A 21,917-nucleotide genomic window follows, 5' to 3' on the forward strand; every position below is an offset into this window, starting at 1 on the left:
ATCTTTATATATTTAAGATGTTACTAGAATTATTATGACGATTATTTCATCCTTTTTTGTTTGCTATGTGTGTTTTGTTTGTTATTTTTTTGTCAAGTTTTGTATGTCACCTTGTTTTTTTGGGTATTTCTTACCATTGTTGTACCACCTGTAAAGTCACTGCTGTTTTGTTTTTGCAACAATAAAAAAAACAGAAGTGATGAATGAAAAATGATAAAATGCTGTGTAACATGACAAATCATTTCCTTCTGATGCAGTCGTGATGCTCCAGGATAAACAATATCAACTGGTGGAAAACATCCAACGTCTGCACGGTAAGAGAGAATATTTACTTCATAAAAACACTGTGTTGCTGTTAACAAATGAACATTTATGGCTTCTGAAAGCTTGTTTTTCCCCACATATAGTTAATATTAATGGCGCCTCACCGCCCGCTGACAGTTGGGATCGATGGCTCCCATGTCTCCTCGGCCGACCCTCATCAGGCAGTGCAGCGTCCGTCCTTTGCGATGCAGACCGGAGCAGTGACCCTCGATCTCGCTCCGACAGTGGAGCACGATCTCCGGACTCAGAGAGAAATCCTCCATCAGCATCCGCCTGTAGTCCATCATCTCGCCCTGACACTCGCCGCTGACCACACGACCTGAAACAACACACAAACACAACACTCAATACCAACGTTATAATACTTTTGAATTTTCAATCAAATTTGATATAGTTTTAGTTAGTTTTCAAAGTGTGTTTGCTACTTTTAGTTTCAGTTTTTCAGAAAGGTTTCGTTTCAGACTGGATTGTGGCTTTCTCGCAACATATATTTTTAAAATCTTTTTTCTCTAATAATGAATTCAGAATCATCATTTTTTTTATTCTCTTTAATGTCTTAATCATGAGACAGGAGCCTTGCTGCCTTATTGCTTCAATTAGGCTGCTGTAAGAAGCAATAAGACAACTGTATTGCTTCTTTTTCACCCAATCTGAGCAGTGGTCCTTCTTCTCTTCTGTTCTTAGAGGCTGAATTGTTTAATTCCAGTTTGACTGGATGAGAGTCAGAGTGACAGACAGGTAGGAGGTTCAGTGTGTAGTTGAGATGTCAATAAATGACTAATGGGAACAGACCATTAGTGTCATGAATTAGTGTGCAGGAATGAGAGTGATTGACAGGCTGCTCACCTCTGTGTACGGCCGACTCCAGACAGAGCAACAGGTAGGACAGGCGAGCCTCTCGGGCTCGGGGCATGTTGCTGTCGGCGCTGCAGCGGTACTTCCTCAGGTCTGACTTGCAAGCTTTGGCCAGCGAGTAGCTCACTTTGTAGTCCTGAGCGATCAGCTTCTGCCTGGTGGTCAACGCCTCGCGGCACTGAGGACACACGGGACACATGTCAGCATCACAGCACAGGTTCAAACTATGTGTGCTCTTTTTTTTTAGCCTGGTTTGTACTCCAAAAGGCAGAATTAGGGTTTGGAAAGTTCCAGGAATTTTTCCAAGGGAAGTTAAAATTTTGAATTGAATTGAATTATTATTTTTTTTTGACAATTTCAGTTTAAAAAAAAAATTTAAATGGTGAACTATTTGGGGGGGAAATACACATTCAAAAGCAATAATAGGTCTTATGGTATGTTTTGATTAAAATAATGCAAAAGGTTGCAAAGGATCTGTAAATTTCCAGGAAATTTTGCAAGAGAAGTTAAAGGGACTGTATGTAAGTTTTTACACGTATAAACGTGTTTTAACTATTTATTGCCAATGTGTGAACAGGTTGTAACCTAACCAAAAAAATTAGACCTTCCCCGACTTTCTGGTTTCTGGTTTCCTCTATCAGCCTGTAGACTGATTTTAATGTGAAGAATTCGGGCAGTTTTTTCCGGGAAAATCCAACGGATGTGACTTCATGCACGCTCTGGAGTGGCTTATTTTCAGCTCCAGTGTGCAACCATAGCTAATGTTTGGTTAGAAATGGAATCCGCTAACGCCAGCAACGCAACAACAAGTTTCCAACTTTAATATCCCTGGAATTTTGCAACCCTAGGCAGAATACCAAATAATAATGGTAACAAGACCAATAATGGTAAGTAAAAATATGACCTTTAGTTCTACCAGTCAGAGCATCACTCTGCACAACAACTACTAACATGAGAATTTAAAATGAAAGCGGGGCTACAGCTCGTTAAAACACTCACCCTCTCAGTCATCGCCTCCTCAAACTTGTGATTGAAGAGACATTTGTAAACTCGTCCCTCTCCGGCCATTGTCTGAAAAAACAAAACAAAAAAGTAAAAACACAGTCCATCAACAGCAGAGAGATTCATTCTTACTGTAAAAGGTAAAATATCTTTCTCTTTTTAATCATTTCATCAGCCAAACATTCAGAATCATGTTGCATCACAAGGATGATTGGTCCTGAAAAGCGGATTCATTCTGATCCCTTTGATATCAGACATTATTTGAGGCGTTTTCATAAAGTGGACATCATCTTGTTTAGGAATGAAACGCTTTATCTGCCTCCATGTGAAGCTGCCTTGTCCTTACGGAGGCACTAATATAGAGGTAAAACGCTCTGACAGGCCATGAATGCATCTTGTCACTGAGGCGTGTCTGCATCATTAACGTGTTAATAATTAGGAGAGACTCCTTATGTGCTCTATAACTATTACTAATATTAATGGGATGGTGCCACATGTTTACAGGTGTGTCCAAGGTTATCTGCAGGTTTTCAAACCTGAGAACTGAACTGAGGTCCAATTTAAAGACCAAAATAAAGTAACAAAGCAGACGTGTCTCTCAATTTAGACACCTGAAACGAGCTAAAAAAAGGAAAAGCACAACAGGAAATAAGTGTTTAAAGAAGTAAATTAGTGTTAATCAGAATAGCAAAGATGCAAAACAAGAAAAACACAAACTCTAAAAGATGCATTTGTGATGGCTGTAACTCTGGATCAATTAATAGAAGACGTTTCATGACGCGTGCACAAGATTGTCCACTAAATCCTCACGCTTTCACAGAAGCGCTCTCGGTCCTCGCGGCAGGCGAAGTAGAGGTAGCGGTCCAGGTGGAAGTCGTCTGAGGAGAGCTCGGCAACTCTCATGATGGACTTCTTACATTCGTCCTTGATGGGATGCGCCCCCGGCTGCTCCTCGGCCTCCCGCACCAGAGCCTTCTCCAAACAGGCGATCACCTCGCCCTGGGAGTGAATGTCCTGCACAGAGAGCAAAGGTCACACGGTTATAGCGTTAATTAGGTTTTTTGCTCCATTGATTCAAATCAATCAGCTCTATTAAACCCATTTATATCAGACTTGTACTCCATATGATAATGATAAGGAGGCAATTCAATTAATTATCTGTCCTGGTTGCACACTTTGTTGGAGATATTTCTTAACCATTTAATCATTTGCAAGCATGCACAATATCCACATTTTTGCCAAAGTAATCGAATCTAATCACCTGCTGATAGTGGTGCCTTTTCACTCCAATATGTCTAGTTTCAACAGCTATATAACAGAAATGTTTCTTTGTTGGGATGGCAGGATGATTATTAAAAAGGGTCAGTTCACCTAATATCAATAACAACATCTCTTCTAGAAGCAGTGTAGTTGTTACTTTGGATAAAAACACCATTTGTCCTATACAAAATAGCCCCAATAGCCACCTCTGACCTCAAGATATGTGAATGAAAATGGCTTCTATGGGTACCCATGAGACTCCCCTTTACAGACATGCCCACTTTATGATAATGTTATGATTTGAGCATATTTTTTATGCTAAATGCAGTACCTGTGAGGGTTTCTGGACAATATTTGTCATTGTTTTGTGTTGTTAATTGATTTCCAATAATAAATATATACATACATTTGCATAAAGCAGCATATTTGCCCACCCCCATGTTGATAAGAGTATTCAATTCTTGACAAATCTCCCTTTAAGGTACATTTTGAACCGATAAAAATGTGCATTTAATCTGCAATTAATCGTGATTAAATATTTTAATCGATTGAGAGCCCTGATTAAAAATAAAAACAGTGAACTTTTCCTTATCCAGGTAGAAGTGAAGACTTTTAATGTGAAATCCAAAACACTTCTTTTGGGGGTTTAAAATGCTACTATCATTTTATAAAACACGCCAAGTGTTCCCAATATGAACGTTTTGACAGTGTAGTTCATAGCACCACTAATCCCACATAGAGTGAGGTTTCCTTTCACTCCATGCATCATTTTGTCAGAGTGCGTCTTGTATTTGTTCGGTGTGCTGAGAGTCGAGCTCGGTCGGGGTAAACACGGTCAGTCTAATCTCCACTTTGAGCAGCTCCGGCATACTGAAATGAGCCGCTGTGACAAATTCCTGATAATGAAACCGACTCTGCTCCCGCTGACAAATAAATTATTTGCTCCGAGTTCTAATTGTGCCGGCATGATATCCCATAATAGCAGCGTGTCTAACGGGCTTATGAGGTTTAGCTTGGCTCAGCAGCAGGAGAACACGTTCAGAGGAGACTGATTGGCTGTGCTCGCTGACAAACTGCTGTCAAAGTTGTCTTTTCTTAGCTGAGTCACACTTTGAACACAGTTTCTGGGTTTGGAAGAGAAGAGACCCACCACAAAATCTGTTTGGCAAGTATGAAACACTATAAACCACTTTCACGGGTACTGTTGTTTTTTACCTGCAGACAACCAACATGTCTACAGTCCCTAGGCCTGGTCATATATGATGGATGAAGAAGATGCTGGACAGGACAGTCCCTCATCAGCTACCCACTGATCAATAACCAATCACTGGCACGCTCTGGCTTTACAGCACAGGTTTCATTGGTAAGACTTTGGTTAGAAGAGGTAGTAAGCACTGACTGTACACCCAACTAGTGAAAAGGCTTTCTATTTCCCCAACATTGTCAAATGCTGCTCTGACTGATGTGTGCTAGGGTTGAGCGATTGGGCGAATGTATCTGCTATCGGCGATTGGCTGAGTACATCGCCAGATTTTTTTTTGGGGTGTTTTTTGTCATTTTATTTTGCTAAATTAATAGTCTGCCTCGGAAGAACGAGTAAGAGACAACAGGGAAAAACAAGTGAAAAGAGTGTAGAACCGGCATATTTTCATCTAACTCAGTGAGTTAAGGGTTTATATTAGGGCGGTCAATCGATTCAAATATTTAATCACAGTTAATCGCTTGATTGTCCATAGTTAATCGTGATTAATCACACATTTTATCTGTTCAAAATGTACCAATTTGTCAAGTATTTAGTACTCTTATCAACATGGGAGTGGGCAAATATGCTGCTTTATGCAAATGTATGTATATATTTATTATTGGAAATTAATTAACAACACAAAACGATGACAAATTTTGTCCAGAAACCCTCACAGGTACTGCATTTAGCATAGAAAAATATGCTCAAATCATAACATGGCAAACTGCAGCCCAACAGGCAACAACAGCTGTCAGTGTGTCAGTGTGCTGGCTTGACTATCACTTGCCCCAAACTGCATGTGATTATCATAAAGTGGGGTTTAGTTTAGTTCTTGGATCTCACCTTCTCTCCGGTGCTGATGCTGCCGCAGCGCAGCGTGTTGATGTCCTCGCGACACTTGTCCATGAAGCCGCAGATCAGCCGGTAGTCGCTGAAGACGATGGTGGTCATCTTGGTGATGTACTGGTTGCACTGGTAGTCGCTGATGTTGCCGCGGTGGTCCACCAGGCAGGACACCAGGTAGCCCTTCCCCAGCTCTTCCGCCGCACATTCTTTAACCTAAGCGAAGAGCACGGACAACTTCATTAAACTAAACATGTTGCTGAAATGTGCAACAAAAATAAAACTTTGAAAAATATCTGAAGCTACATGTCGACAAAACCTCATATGTCACCCGAACGTCTAAACAGATCTGGCCACAAATGTTATGGAAGAAGCTACTTTAGACATATTTATCTGAATAAACACATCTGTGACATTTAACTCATTCAGTTATTTTATAACTATGAAGTCTAAGTATCTTCTTTTTTATGATCAGATAATATGTTCAAAATATTCACTCACTCACTCATCATCTTCATTTTTTATAATGTAAATAATCTAAAAGTAACAGAAAATATTGCTTACTTTTTTATTGTGATTAAAAATTGATTAAAATATTTCATCGCTATTAATTGCAAATTAATCCCACATTCTTTTATCTGTTCAAAATGTACCTTAAAGGGGAGATTTGTCAATTATTTAAAACTCTTATCAACATGGGAGTGGGCAAATATGCTTCTTTATGCAAATGCATGTATATATTTATTATTGGAAATCAATTAACAACACAAAACAATGACAAATATTGTCCAGAAACCCTCACAGGTACTGCATTTAACATAAAAAAACACATTTATACTGCATTCAAAAAACTGCATGTGATTATCATAAAGTGGGCATGTCTGTCAAGGGGAGACTCATGGGTACCCGTAAAACCTATTTTCATTTACATATCTTGAGGTCAGAAGTCAAGGGACCCCTTTGAAAATGGCCATGCCAGTTTTTCCTCGCCTAAATTTAACGCAAGTTTGGAGCGTTATTTAACCTCCTTTGTACAAGCTAGTATGACATGGTTGGTATCAATGGATTCATTCCGCTTTCTAATTTCATGATACCAGTATCTCCATTCTAGCTTTAAAACTGAGCCCGGGGCAACCTAAAACTCGCAGTGCGTTAACTATGACAGCCTTAGTTGTGATACTTGGATTAGGTTACTGATTACATATTTGAACAAGTAATTAGTAATTCTATCGGATTGAATTCTTAAAGTAACCCTCCCAACTCTGGGCAGGTGTATTGCTCAGAACCTGAAGAAGCTCAGTGTCAAGTGTGAAGCTGTTTGTAATGTGTGTGTGAAAGCTGTTCAACTGTTCAGTCCGTTCAACAGGCACATTTTCAACGGGAACTGCACTGGTGTTTATAAAACAAGCTGCTATCACACAATCTATACAGGAAATTAAGTTATCAGCAACACCTGCTTCAATATGGAGCTGTTAAGACTCCTTATCAACACAGGAACACAGATAACAGCAGCTCCTAGTAACGTATATCATGCTATGTTTTTATTGCTTGATTACTACTATAAAGCAATTTAAGCCACAATTATATATGAAACCTGCTACCGGTTAAACAAACCACTGATGAACTGATGAATAAAACCTGTTTGTGAGCAGAAAGCGTCTTCAGGAAGCTTCATGGTTTCCTGTGGCTTTTTAAAAATAAACTGCAGCTTGATGGCTGATACAGACACTTCAAAGGGATCTTAAAGATTAGCTCTTCCTGTATATCAGAACATGGCGTGCAGTAGAAGTTCATTTTTTCATTTCCCACAGATGTGACATGTTTGTTGATTGCTGCAAAATTAGGCATATTCAATTTTGATTCAGATATTAAATCATTTAGTTGACATAAATCAATTTTAGCTGGCTGAAATTTGTCATTTCTTTGTAAAGAAATTTCATTATTTTCATTATATATTAAAATAAAGCTGCCTTCTAAATTCTAAATGGAAAGAAGCTTTATTTAACCATATCACAGCATGGCTTTTTCTATGGTGTTCCTCAGGGTCTTGGTGATATAATTTGGTATTTTGGAGGGATCATTGATCATTTTTATCAATTCTCCAGTGGTAAAAAAGTGTTTAAATTTAGCACCAAATCTGTGTAATAAATGGTATCAACCCAAAACAACTTATGAGACATTATAGAACATGGGGATGACCATCATATCATCTACTGTTGACCTGCTATCTCCCCCTAAAGACCCCCTGTAACCCCCTAAAAAAGACAAAAACGGCTCTATTTTAGGTCTCAGAGGGGTAAAAGGTCTGAGTGTTTTTCAGTTATTCAGTTTCTAGAAATTACAAAAAACAAGATTTTGCAGAAACTAAATCTGAGGAGAATCCAAACATGTCTGTGAGAGGTGGTGAAGAGGAGGATTGTTTATGTCAGGTGAATAACAGCTGCTGTGTGCGAGGAACAACAAACAAGGAGGCTGGTAGAAGAGTGAGGCGATGAGACTGGGGATGAGTCCAACTACAAACACTATCCTGTCTGAAAATCACTACACTGATCAGCTAGTTTGAGGTTCCGCTGCATTAGAGGGAGGTTTGTTTTAGCGACTTACCTCAGTGATGGTGGTCTTGCAGACCTCCACGGCGACAGACTCAAACTTTGGGTCGGTGGTCAGGTTCAGCTTGTAGTTCCAGAGCAGCTGGACGAGAGAAGATACATAAAACATCGGGATTACACACACTATCCAGATACTAGCAGAGTCTAACTATCTGGACCATCATGCTACTAGTGTCTTTCCCTGTTTGCATTCCTGATGGTCTGATCACACCAAGAGCAAAGCAAACTTTTCGCGCAGTGCAATTACACACAAAGTCATGACGTAAATGACGCAAAATATTTCACCTCGAAAGAGAAATTTGCGTGACGCTGTGTGGTGAAAGCCTATCAGCGTTGGGATACTCTTCCTGTCGTCACTGACGTCCTGAAGTTGTTGAATCAGAAATGGAGGAAATAAATCTTGTATGTGTCTGTGGTCACCCAGAGCTACGATAGTACATCATATCTGTACAGAGACCGGACCAAACTCTGTGTATAAATGTATGTGTATAAACCATATATGGTCTTTGGTAGAAACAACAACGTCGCTGTCATATTTATTCCTAGATGACTTTATCTTGAGTGTTGATGGAGCAGCTGCATAGCCTGGCACTGATCCAAACTCCATTCAGAAAACAAGCGTTTTAAAAGTTGTTTGCTTGTCGTCTTGTGGACAGACCTGACAAAGCATGAATTCAGACTTTTTACAGATCAACATCATAATGCAATTATTTTAGCATCATTTTGATCCATTTAATGCAATTAAATCACAGCACAATCTGTCTATTTTGGGTTGATACTGCAGTAGCGATGTGTGTATAGACATCTTCTGACCTGCAATTCACTAGATCAGTGTTTCTTTTGGTTGTATATGTGAATGAAGGTACCAAACTCATCCTCGGTGCTCTATGCTTAACATACACTATGTGGAATTGTAGGGCAACATGGTGCATGCTGGGAAGAGGTGTTTTAGGGAAGTGAAGACACTTACATGGTTGCATTCGGCTGCAATCTCAGTTTCCTGAAAGAGAAGGAGAGAAAGGAGACATTAGAGATGACTTTAGGATTAAGATCATTTCTTCAGAGATTCTTTATGAGGTGGATTAAGGCGGTACGGCTCTGACTCAAGACTAAATATATCAGACAGCCCTTTCTGACGGGAACTGAAGCCGTTATATTGCTCTCTTCAAAGCCACCAGATTCCGTTCACAAAAGCAGTAATTTTACCTTGCACATACAACCCCACTTCAAAAAATCTGGACTAACCCACAGTTATTTCCAAACTTAGCACAGCTAACGTTGACTCAGCTAGTGCTAGCGTTCACATTACTCATAACCTTATTGATTAGCTTACTGTGGTAACCTACGTCACTGCTTTTAGTGAACGGCTGAGTGGACGTTTCCATTCAAAAACCCTGGAAAAGAATGCAGATGTACCCGCCCTTTAAACCTCTGTAGAACACACCTCCGTAGTGTGAGGCGGACCCCGACCCAGGACACAGCTTCCGGGGCCAATGTGACCATCGAGTTATTTCCCTGCTCTGCTGCGTTGACCTGAGGTAACCTGTCTGACTTCCTGTCTTGACCAGCAGCAGCAAATCGCCTTCAGACCAGCAGCCGCCCCTCCGCTTTTACCAGAGCAAACCAAACCACTGCTGACTCTGTGTGTGTGTGTGTGCGTGTGTGTGTTTGAAATCACAGCTCTGCAGATGGCCGAAGAGTTTCTGACTGTTTACCACATGGCAGCCGCACCGCGGGCCAGGAATAGACCGTCTGTGTGTGTTTGAATATTCATGTGTGTGTTCTGTTTACAGTGTATTTTACACACAAGTGTCACAATGCTCTTCACACAGACAGTAAATGCAGTGTGGTGGTGTTACTGAAGAAGAGGACGGTACTGGAGGACTGAGTCAGCTCTGTGCTGTTTATAACATGTCAGTGGTTAACTGAGGTGAAAAAAAATAAACTGGACTTCTAATCCACAAAAGGCACAACTAGACCACACTGTCAACCATCAAACCAAATTTGAGGCTCCTAAGTTAAATAGTTTCCGAGTTCTGCTCCGGAAACGAAAGTGTGACACCCGAACGGACGGAAGGATGGACGGACACGCGGAGCGCTATATACCTCGGACTACGTTGGCGCGGGGGTATAATTAATCCCATGTACTTCAACATCCACTCCTTTTATTACCGTTTGCATACTGTTTTTTGTTAGGAAGTTAAACAGGTCATAATTCTAGGGAAGCATCGAACCGATTACTGACTCAAATAGCTGGATCGGGTATCTGTGACAATGGGGCCGATCTATTCAATTCAATTCTATGTTTATATACATTATATACTGGTATTTTAATTCCTGTTTAAGTTTTGACCAATTTGTTGTCAATCATGTTCATTTTAAGGTTTTTGGCCAGGTTGCTGGTGTACGATTCATTATTTTAATAATAAATAACAATTCAGTAAATTTATATCTATGTATTTATTTGTTACATTTTGTTTTACAAAGTTAGGAAAGCAATGTTTAAGTCAGCCTTACACATACAGGAATGATCACAGTCACTTCCACACAGTGAGGAATACAGCTTATTAATTAAACACTGGTATTGGATCGGTACTCGGTATCGGCCGATACCCAAAGCCCAGGTATTGCTATCGGTATCAGCACTGAAAAGGTCGGATTGGTGCATCCCTTCATAATTCGATCTCTATCAGCTATATGTTGACGTGAAAACATCACCTTCAAACAACTGGATTTATTTAAGTTTCTCACGATTACATTGATTAAAATATTTAATCGCAAATTAATCACATTTTTTCATCTCTTAAAAATGTACCTTAAATGGAGATTTGTCATGTATATATTTATTATTGGAAATAAATAATTAACAACACAAAACAATGACAAATATTGTCCAGAAACCCTCACAGGTACTGCATTTAGCATAACAAATATGCTCAAATCATAACATGGCAAACTGCAGCCCAACAGGCAACAACAGCTGTCAGTGTGTCAGTGTGCTGACTTGACTATGACTTGCCCCAAACTGCATGTGATTATCATAAAGTTGGCATGTCTGTAAAAGGAGACTCGTGGGTACCAATAAAAAACTAAAATGCTTCCAGCTTTTTAAAACAAAACTGGATTTGTATTTATGTTGTGGCACTCGTAAATACTGTAATTCCGATGCTTCTGACTTGCACCTGAAAGCAGCATCATGTTTTTTTGCTAAGTCAACACAGTGAGTGAGTCAGTGTCAGCACAGAGGGGCCGAACGTACCAAAGTAAAGCTAACAGGGGGGTTTAACCTGGATGGAGCCGGCCAGTCTGACGCTGCTCAAACAGCACGGAGCTTTTGTTTTATTTTCTGGACTGGATCACCGGCCCGCCTCTGCACACGCTCAGTCCACCTCTGGACTGAACAGCCAAACATCACATCACCACCGCTGCAGAGCACAATGTGACTCATGTGGGCGCCGTCTGTTCAGCTCCACCAGGGGATCTGCACGTTTCAGAGCGCCAAAACTTCTCATCTGTTCAATCCTACGTTGATTTAACAGCCAAAATAAACTAACAATGATGAAACCAGCCTCTGTCTGACCAAACGGAGCTCATGAAGGCTGGGAAAATACTATTGTATGGCAACAGGATATTAACTGTTCAGGTGAATCGGATCCAAACTGTTGGATTAATCTAACTCTGAATGTGTCAAACTCAGTGACCAGCTGTCAGAGATGTAATCTAACACAATGGGAACTCAGCTGACACACCCTTTCACATACTTTAGTCTTTGTTTTTACCTTCTTCCCATCTGAAAAGAGAAAACTGTGAAAACGTCCATCTCATTTAATAGCTGCAGCTAAATTAAACTTAATTAGCTCTCCTCATTTTGTCTTGGGAAAACCGGCATGACTGGTTGAGCTATAATTGGAAGTGGGTGAGAGGAAGAGATGGAGAGAGAAAATGACACAAGAAGTGATAGAAAGAGGAGAGAATCCAGAGGGAAGCCAACAGCTACTGAGTCATGAAGCACAGCAGCCTTCATCCTCAGCATCTTTTAACCTGCTTTCTAAAGCTGACGGCAATCCTTTCCTAATGAAAAGCTTCAAAATGAAATATAAAGTGACAAATTTATCTGGACCAGCTGGTTTCCATCAACTTCTGGCATCTTTCATCAGACTCACCCTACGTAAACCAGAGCACACAGCAGCATGCAGTCTTATCTCTGTTTTATACCCTGAATATTAGGGGTGGGAAAAAAATAGATTCACTTATGTATCGCAATTTTACCATTTTGAAATAGATTTTTTAATGCCAGAATCGAGATTTTTGCATCATTTGAGTCTATATGGAGGTAGAAGGAAGTTACAGCTTTTATTGTTGTAGTCTGAGTAACGTGACGTCATATCCGTACTGTATCCGTCAACCAAAACAAACCGCAGCGAGCCGAACACAGAAAATGCAGATAACGGTGGAGGGTCTGCGTGGATACGACCTGCACCCTCATATGTTAAATCCAGCGTGGTAAACACTACACATTCAGGAAAGTTTGGAAACACTTTGGGTTTCACACATTGCACAAAAAGCAGAGCAAGACATCATAGCTTAAGCTGCATGCTAACTGTCATGGACAGGAAACGTTATCGTATTGCGGTAACGTGCGGTCAAGCCAGCCGTCACTCATCTCCGTGGTCAAATGGGCCGATGCTACGACTGTAGAGCACCCATATACTGCATGTGATTATCATCAAGTGGGCATGTCTGTAAAGGGGAGACTCGTGGGTACCCATAGAACCCATTTTCATTCATATATCTTGAAGTCAGAGGTCAAGGGACCCCTTTGAAAATGGCACTGACAGTTTTTCCTCGCCAAAATTCAACCAAACTTTGGAGCGTTATTTAGCCTCCTTGCCGACAAGCTAGTATGACACGGTTGGTACCAATGTTTTTTCTAGTTTCATATGATGCCAGCACCTTCACTCTAGCTTTAAAATTCAGCCCGCTACAACCTCCGAAAGACAGACTAGCGGCCGGGTCCACCGGTGGGCCATCGGATTTTCAAGAGGTTAATTAAAAATCAATACAGCGTTTTGGAGAATCGATACAGTATCGCAAAACATAATATTGTGATACTCATGTATATCAATATTTTCTTACCTCCCTAATGAGCAGGTGCAACAGTTAGGTAGCTATCTTCAATGCGCATGCACGCTAGTATTTAAATACTAGTACATTTTATGCTTTAGAGATGAGAGCTGGTCTGGCAGAAATAGACCCAGCACACAAAGATTATGGAGCCGAGAAAAGAGCCACAAATGAGACGCTCCAGTGGACATCAAGCAAGAAATGCATCCGGGACGAAGCCAGATCTTGATGCAGCCGTATCCTGTAACATGCTGCGTTTTCAATCAGCCAATCAAAAACTAACCATGGATGACTTGAGGCAGCACATCAGCAAACAGTAACAGTTTAAACACCGATTCAGGTCAGCTAGAACCACCTCTGCAGCTTCAGCTGAGTCTCTGCACACTGTTTGTTTTATTTGACTCTCCACCCATAAAAACAGGAGTGTTTTTTTCCTACCAAACAGCTGGGCAGGGCAGTATTCAGGTCAGGTGTGTGACAGATGTGTTTTCACCACCGCTGACAACACACAGAAAAAGACTGAAAACACTGACATCTCATCAAACTGTGAAATCCAGCAGAAATCTTCAGAACAGGAAACACACAATCTGGATCTGAAATGAACTTTTCTCACTGCCTGCCACTGTGGCAGCAGGCAAGTATGTGTTTTTATCTGCCACTTTTGAAATCTATGCGCTAAATGAAGGAATAACCTTTTAGATCTGATGTCATTCAATGGTCAATATATTTTACACAAAAAACATTATATGCATGGTAATTTCCAGTGTTCAAATTACACCGGGGCTTCTGGGGGAGCCCTATCTTTCAGAGGTGGGAGGGTACTGTACACAGTACTGTACTTTGTTATTGTCATCTATAGTGGTTATTTGCATAAAAACTAGGGCTGTAAATCGATTAAAACATTTAATCGCAATTAATTGCATGCTTGTCCATAGTTAATTGCGATAAATCACATTTTTTATTTGTTCAAAATGTACCTTAAAGGGAGATTTGTCAAGTATTGAATACGCCTATCAACATGGAGTGGACAAATATGCTGTTTTATGCAAATGTATATACAGTATTTCTTATTGGAAATCAATTAACAACACAAAACAATGACAAATATTGTCCAGAAACCCTCACAGGTACTGCATTTAGCATAAAAAATATGCTCAAATCATAACATAGCAAACTGCACATCACTGCCTCGTACGGAAACAGCAAGGACTGGACTGCAGGACTGCAAGGCCCTGCAAAGAGTGGTTTCTTCGGCTGAACATACAATAGGTAGTGGCGGTGCTCTACCCTGCCAAAGGATATTTACACCAGGTGTTGCCAGAATAAGGCTAGAAGAATCATTAAGGCAAAGAATATTGGCATTTTGTCCCTGTGGAGGTCAAGAAGAAGGTCCCGATACACCGGGCAGCACTGAGAGGATCAGGAGGAGCTTCTACCCATAGACCACTACGATCCTAAATGAGGTCACTGCCTAGGACTGTTTGTTAAATGACTGATAACATCACTGTTATCACACAGACGACAGTAGCAGAGCTGCAGTTGGATGAACACTTCTGGATAAATGTCAACAATCAGCCTGAATGGACCGTCAGACACTGGATGCTGGAAGGACACAAAAGGATGTTGCTTAGCAACCAGGAAAATTTTTTTCCTCTTCATTATGGCCGTCAAAGTACCAAAATAAATGCATCAAAACAAACTAAAAGCTCCGTCTTTGTTTAGCATAATGCAAGATAAGCCTATAAAAGCATCTGAATACTTGTGGGAATTCAGCACCCTGAAATGTTTCTGTTATTGCTTTATCATCAGGACACAGTCGTCCTGAGACAGACAACCTGCTACAGCTGCTCAGGTAAGTAATCCTGTACTTTAGTACACGTACATTAGCAGTACTACAATGGGAAAATACTCCATAAAGTATGTTTATCATTGTATTTAAAGGAGCAATATGTAGCACTCACAGCTAGCGTTTAGAATGGGTATTACAGTCCAAATTCAAAACATTGGAGTTGTTTGCATGTTGTTTGCGGTGTGACTGATAGCAGTTAGCATGTGTTAGCATCAATACCGTTAGCCTCTGGCCAGTAGTAGTCGTAAATCACTTCACCAGCAGTGTGTCTCAAATACTTGCTGCCTTGATAACCGGCCAAAACAAAAACAGACGTTCTGGACCGGAATAGAAATTTTATAGGAGAACATACTGACTTGTTATCAGAGAAGCCAGTGTTTCAACTTCCTTAATCTCTGATGACATATCATGGTCATTTTATGATTTAATAGAGTAAATACAGTATATTACATATTGGTCCTTTAAGTAAAAGTGAAAAAAAAACACAAGTAAAATGTACTTGTTGCCTCTAGAGTGTTTATTATAAAAGAAAATGGGTAGGGATGTCCTGATCGACTAGTGTGGATGTAGCCTATACTGCATAGAGTATGTGGACACCTCTGACCACATACAGTATGTTTGTGCAGCTGCTTTTCCTCATTTGTGCTCTTTAGTTCCAATGAAGGGGAATCTTAATGCTCCAGCAGTGATATCTTAGACAATAGTGTTGTTCATAGTTTTTGGCAACAGATTGTGTTTGTCCCTTTCCTGTTTCAACATGATAAAACGCCTGTGTGTGCACGAAGCCAGCCCCACAAAGAAATGTTTTTTGCAGTTTGGTGAGGAAGAACTTGAGTCCTGACCTCGACACCATCCAATCCATTGTTTGTACCTCTTTCTGACAGAGAAACAAGAGATACAAATATTACTCCTGGGTACCAAGCAATCAGTGAGGAACAAAGCTTTCACAAAGACTGACGCTGCCCTGGGTTGGGGGTATCATTTCTTGTGTTCAACAGCAAAGCAGCTGAATATACACCAACAAGCCTGTTATTTAAAGTGAATGTCTTGTAGCATTAATGTGCTAATTGGCAATTATCAAACTGGGTACAACTGGGAGACAGAAACAGACACATGGAGGCTTCAGGCAGCTGACGGGCCAGAGCGAAACCTTCAATCTCCAGAGCCTCCTCCCTCTGGACTCTGAGGATCTGCTCCACGTACACAAAACCACAGCCACCAGCAGGACGACAGCGGGCAGGCCAGAGACACACAAAAATGCTGCGAGTCTAAAAGCAGCTCCTAAATCTCACCCTTAACCAGAGAACAGCAGCACCAGTGCCATCTGGGCAGCTCGAGGCCTTCACACAGAAGGTGGACGGACAAGCTCCACGACGGCTGCTCAGCAGCAGCGTTCGTGGTGGGCGTCTGCAGAGAGACGAGACGTCACACCCAGAAACCTGAGTTCACCGGGGGCTTCAGCTGCATTCATGTCACACTGTCAAAACACAAGTTGCTGGAAAATACAGTTCACAAAGAGGTTTGTCTGGTGACGGATTTACCTTTTGCACCAAAGTTAAAAACTAGGGATGCACCGATACCGATACTGATGTTTAAAATAATAGTTATTTATTCCCCTTTTGTGCCAGGGAAATTAAAAACCTCTTTATTATAAAAAAAAACGGAGCTGTTTTAAAGTCATTCAGCATTTCATTACACTGTCTTTGAATGAGGACCAATTCAATCATACTAATTTATGAAACAACATTTAATATAACCTTCTTTCACATGAAAAATATTATTTTTTGTTTTAAATAACCACCTACTACCTACTCAATGAAAAGAATGTTTCAGTACATAGCCCAACAAAAATATTAAGATAAGCAGAGTTTCCCAAACATAGACTTTACGTAGGCGGGCCGCCCAGTTATATTAACGGACAACCAAGTATATTTGGGGACCCATTTTAGCATTTTCCATTTTAATTTTAATATTTAATGTCTATGAATCAGCTGGTTACTGTTGTCAGAGACCGACCACAAATAACCAACACAACATTTAGCCGGCGCAAAAGAGATGCAACACAACAGATAAACATTGCTGAATGTCATCTTATTTGCTGATAGGCTGATGGCAGTCAATAAGGCAAATATCGTCCGATACCGATGTTCAGCCGATAAACCGGTGCATCCCTAAAAAACAGATAAAAAGCAGCAAATCCTCACTTTAGAGAAACTGGAACTTTTAGGTATTTTAGTCTCATAATTACCAAAAATAGTTGCAGATTAATTTTCTGAAATCATTTCAGCGACGTTCCTCACTTCACGTGTCAAATGTGGAAAAGCTGATAAGGAGCAACCACAAGACTACAGAAAACTATGATCACAGCGTCTTAGTGGCCAGTTTGAATGCTTGAAATCTTCAGTAGTCATTTTCTTAAAGATCAAGATGTTTTGATTTTTTTACTGACGCTCACACTCCATAGAAAGCTTCTTTCTTATCTTTTCGACTCCCACCAGCAGCTACAGGCTATAAAACAAAGTATTTCATGAAGACTTTTACCACCAGAGGGGACGGCGTCTTGTGATTTTGAGTAAGCAGATAACGGGGCACAAACCGAGGCTTGTCTTAGCTGCTGTAAGCTGCTGTTGTAGCGTATAGAGATCTCTCAGTCTGCTGTAGTTCTGCTGTTGACAAGCAGCTAATGAGCTTAAAGAAGTGAGTGAGCAGTCAGCTGCCAACAGGCCAACAGGCCAACAGTCCTGTGTTGATCTCTCAGCACACACTTGAACGAGCCTAAAAGGCCACAAACACAACCTAGTAATGACCTGAAAAGCACAAGTTCAACTACAGACACGCCTTGGAGAAGTTTCTCACTGTGAGAAAATACTGAGTCATCCTCCACCTTTCTCAAACAACTACCTGTGGACTTAGTTGGAACAAGATAAACAAATCCAATAGCTGCGGGGAAACTACTCATTGTCAAGCAGGAAGAAAGTTAACGGTTATCTCTCTGAGCAGGGTGTGAACTAGTCGACAGACAATGGCTGTATCCAAAACCTCATACTATACTAGTAATACATACTGATTTGGCCAAAATGTAGCATGTAGTATGCAAACAAAAGCAAAATCTATAGTATGCCAAAAATACCCGGATGTCATACTGATTTGGAAAAAATCTCCAGTATGCATAGGACCAGTCTACCTCACCTACTGTATCCAACAATTTAAAGCGCTGGAACATTACAGACTATGGTCATAACAAGAGCATCAAAAACGGTGTGTTTTTCCCCCCAGATTTTCGTAGTTATTTCATCACTAAATTCACTTCTGATCATTTTTGAGGCGAGAAAACAACTGTGTATTTTGGATATTGGCAGTTTTACGATATTAGACGGCGAATCGAACATTTGCTCCAACGTTTTCTGAGCTCCACAAACTGGCATGACAGCTAGCTAGCGTCTGCTGGGGGTCACTACCTCGCCACTTTTTTCTGTTTTATGTTATCATAATGAGAATATCTTTGGGTTTTAGACTGTTGGCCAAGACTATTATCTAGGTTTATTTCGCCAAATATATACATACATACAAGGAATTTGACTCCAATATATAACAGAATAAAGAATACGATATTAAAAATCAAATGTCTATATACAAGTCAAGTGTGTGGGAGTTGCAAACAATACAAATAGTGCAAAGAAATAAATACTGGATGGATATACGTGGACTGGATGATTATGTACAGCATGTACAAGTGGAGATGTCTATATACTGTATGTACACTGAGTAGGACGTACATATTATAATATGTCCGTAAAGTGACAAGATGATATGTACATATTACAGAAAAATGTGCATTAAAGACTGTAAGATGTATAGTCTATAAGAGCAGCAGTGGATATTTGGTGGTACAGGGTTATCTACAGTGTATGACTATTTAACACATTACAAATAATAATAAAATACAGCGAAATCTTAAGGTGCTTTACACAAAGGGTAAACCAATCACAAAATCAGAATAGGACGAAAAAGATTATAGACAAATTATTTCCTAACATAAGTTAAAAGCAACTCATAGTTATTATGAAACATTTGTGGGAGAGCTAAGAGGAACAGGTGAGTTTTAAGATTAGATTTAAAAACAGCAAGTCACAACATGGCTTACTCTTGAAATGAAAAAATAATGTTTTTGCAGAAAGCAGTGAGCATATTAAGATTAAAAAATGCATGTTATTGGCCCTGGCATTGAAGTTTTATTCTTTTTTAAAATCATCTTCTGGTAATGTGTTGCCTAAACATGTCAGGACAACATCCACTACCCTAAAACCACAGTGACTAGTGATCCTGGGTGCTGCCCCGGGCTGAAGTGGGAGGCCACTGACAACCTTTCCCAGGGGAGAAAAAAACAGAGTCTCTGCAGATAAAATGGATTTTAACTGTCCTGTCTGCCTCACTTTAACATGAGCTACACACAACAACATTAAAACCAGTCACACACCAGTTAATAACCTGTTCCGTTAGCTGTCACAGTCAAACTGGATACAGGAGGTATAATTAAACTAAACGTTGTAATTAACAGTAATACACAAAGCCAAGAATCAACAAGCTTGGTAACGGTTTATAACGGTTGGTAAAGGCTTGGTAACAGTTGGTAAAGGCTTGGTAATGGTTGGTAAAGGCTTAGTAACGGTTGGTAAAGGCTTGGTAACGATTGGTAAAGGCTTGGTAACGGTTGTTAAAGGCTTGGTAACGGTTGGTAACAGTTGGTAAAGGCTTGGTAATGGTTGGTAAAGGCTTGGTAACGGTTGGTAAAGGCTTGGTAATGGTTGGTAAAGGTCATCTGTGGTAACAGTTGGTAACGGTTATCTGTGGTAACGGTTGGTAACGGCTATCTGTGGTAACGGTTGGTAACGGTTATCTGTGGTAACGGTTGGTAACGGCTATCTGTGGTAACGGTTGGTAACGGCTATCTGTGGTAGCGGTTGGTAACGGTTGGTAACGGTTATCTGTGGTAACGGTTTGGCAGGTTGGCAAAATGTTGTGGCCAATTTTTACATTTAGCAGCTAGCTTAGTTTAGTCCAGACGCACTTGGATATTTGCAACACCGGACTTCGCTCACAATCTGCCAGTTTACTGTGTTACAGCTCACTGTTAAATCATTGACAACAAACTGACCATAAATTAGAGTTAATCTGTAACAAACTTGGTAACGGTTGCTAAAGGCTTGGTAACGGTTGGTAAAGGCTTGGTAACGGTTGGTAAAGGCTTGGTAACGGTTGGTAACGGTTGGTAACAGTTGGTAAAGGCTTGGTAACGGTTATCTGTGGTAACGGTTGTTAACGGTAGGTAAAGGCTTGGTAAAGGCTTGGTAAAGGCTTGGTAACGGTTATCTGTGGTAACGGTTGTTAATGGTAGGTAAAGGCTTGGTAACGGTTGGTAATGGCTTGGTAACGGATTGGTAACGGATTGGTAACGGATTGGTAACGGTTGCTAAAGGCTTGGTAACGGTTGCTAAAGGCTTGGTAACGGTTGGTAAAGGCTTGGTAAAGGCTTGGTAAAGGCTTGGTAACGGTTATCTGTGGTAACGGTTGTTAACGGTAGGTAAAGGCTTGGTAACGGTTGGTAATGGCTTGGTAACGGTTGGTAAAGGCTTGGTAACGGCTTGGTAACGCTTGGTAACGCTTGGTAACGGAGTGTGTTATGCGGTTGTTTCGATGTTAATCTACATTACGCTGATTTGATGTCTACTATATAAAACACACAGAGACGAGAAATCTGAGGCGGCACGATTCAAAAACGTGCAAGTCGTATAAAAGATAAGCATCTTTCGTGGTATTAAATCATGCCGAACTGAAGAGTGGACCATGATGACTCTGAGTATGTGTTAAATATTGTTCTACAGCAGTTAATCATATTGAATATGATGATATAGGTAATAAATTGGTGCATTTCTGACTGGACTTTGGCGTGACGTTCTCTCACGGCTAACTGTGGCTGCTAACGGTAGCTGGTGTGTTTCAGCAGGCAACACCCTGCTTCTCCTTCTTTCACCCAGGAACCACAGCACCCTGACCCGCTAACCTACCTCTTTCCTGTCCTGTAGACACTCCAGCACCGCCAGGTTGTTGTTCCAGGAGTGTCTGGGGCAGAGCCGCGTCAGGTCCTCTCTGCACACCGCCTCCTCAGACAACTTCCAGCCGGTAGAGCGCCTCCGAGGCAGCGAGGCCCCGGCGACCAGGCTCTTCTCAGCGGCTACCGGGTTCACCACAGCCGGTCCAGGACCTCCGGCTGGATTCTGTGGGATTTCAGCATTACTGGTTAGTTTGGCGATAACGTTGTTTTGTCCTCGAATTGGTTGCAAAGACGACAAGATGCACATGAAGAGCAGGAGCAGAGGAACACGTAGACAGTCCGCCATCTTCACAGAGCCAGTCAGCCTGCTGCTCCGTTCAGGGGCGGTGGGAAATATGGGCACTAGGAGGAGAGTTGCAAACAGATTTGTTTCTCTCTCTCTCTCTAGAGCAGGGGTCAGCAACCTTTACTATCAAAAGATACATTATAGGCAAACAAATAAATGTATAAGAAAAAAAAAAAATTCATAATCCATCTGGAGCCGCAAAACATTTGAGCGTTGTGATGAAGGTAACACAGTTTATATATATATATATATATATATATGTGTATATATATATATATATATATATATATATATATATATATATATTATATCTCCTGCCCTCTGGTAGAAGATACAGGACCCCCAGGACTCACCAACAGACTGAGAAACAGTTTTTCCCCCAGGCTTTTAAATAGATAATTCATTCGACA

At 40.7% G+C, this 21,917-nt stretch overlaps 1 protein-coding gene across 2 annotated transcripts in view; it reads right to left on the reverse strand.

Moving 5' to 3' along the window:
* The window catches only part of LOC141766539 (Golgi apparatus protein 1-like), a 42,278-nt gene extending 20,689 nt beyond the window's left edge, over window positions 1–21,589 (reverse strand). The window contains exons 1-8 of one of the 2 annotated variants that reach the window (XM_074633474.1): window positions 21,175–21,589; window positions 9,107–9,136; window positions 8,132–8,218; window positions 5,528–5,743; window positions 2,992–3,195; window positions 2,179–2,250; window positions 1,171–1,357; window positions 429–643 (exon numbers count right to left, since the gene is read on the reverse strand). In XM_074633474.1, the coding sequence (XP_074489575.1) occupies window positions 429–643; window positions 1,171–1,357; window positions 2,179–2,250; window positions 2,992–3,195; window positions 5,528–5,743; window positions 8,132–8,218; window positions 9,107–9,136; window positions 21,175–21,507 (1,344 nt within the window). In that variant the 5' untranslated portion in view covers window positions 21,508–21,589. The remainder of the gene's footprint in view (window positions 1–428; window positions 644–1,170; window positions 1,358–2,178; window positions 2,251–2,991; window positions 3,196–5,527; window positions 5,744–8,131; window positions 8,219–9,106; window positions 9,137–21,174) is intronic. The other variant, XM_074633475.1, reaches the window with a different exon arrangement.
* Window positions 21,590–21,917: the final 328 nt, after the last annotated feature.

The sequence above is a fragment of the Sebastes fasciatus genome, chromosome 4 (genome assembly GCF_043250625.1).
Source record: "Sebastes fasciatus isolate fSebFas1 chromosome 4, fSebFas1.pri, whole genome shotgun sequence".
Lineage (NCBI taxonomy): Eukaryota > Metazoa > Chordata > Actinopteri > Perciformes > Sebastidae > Sebastes > Sebastes fasciatus.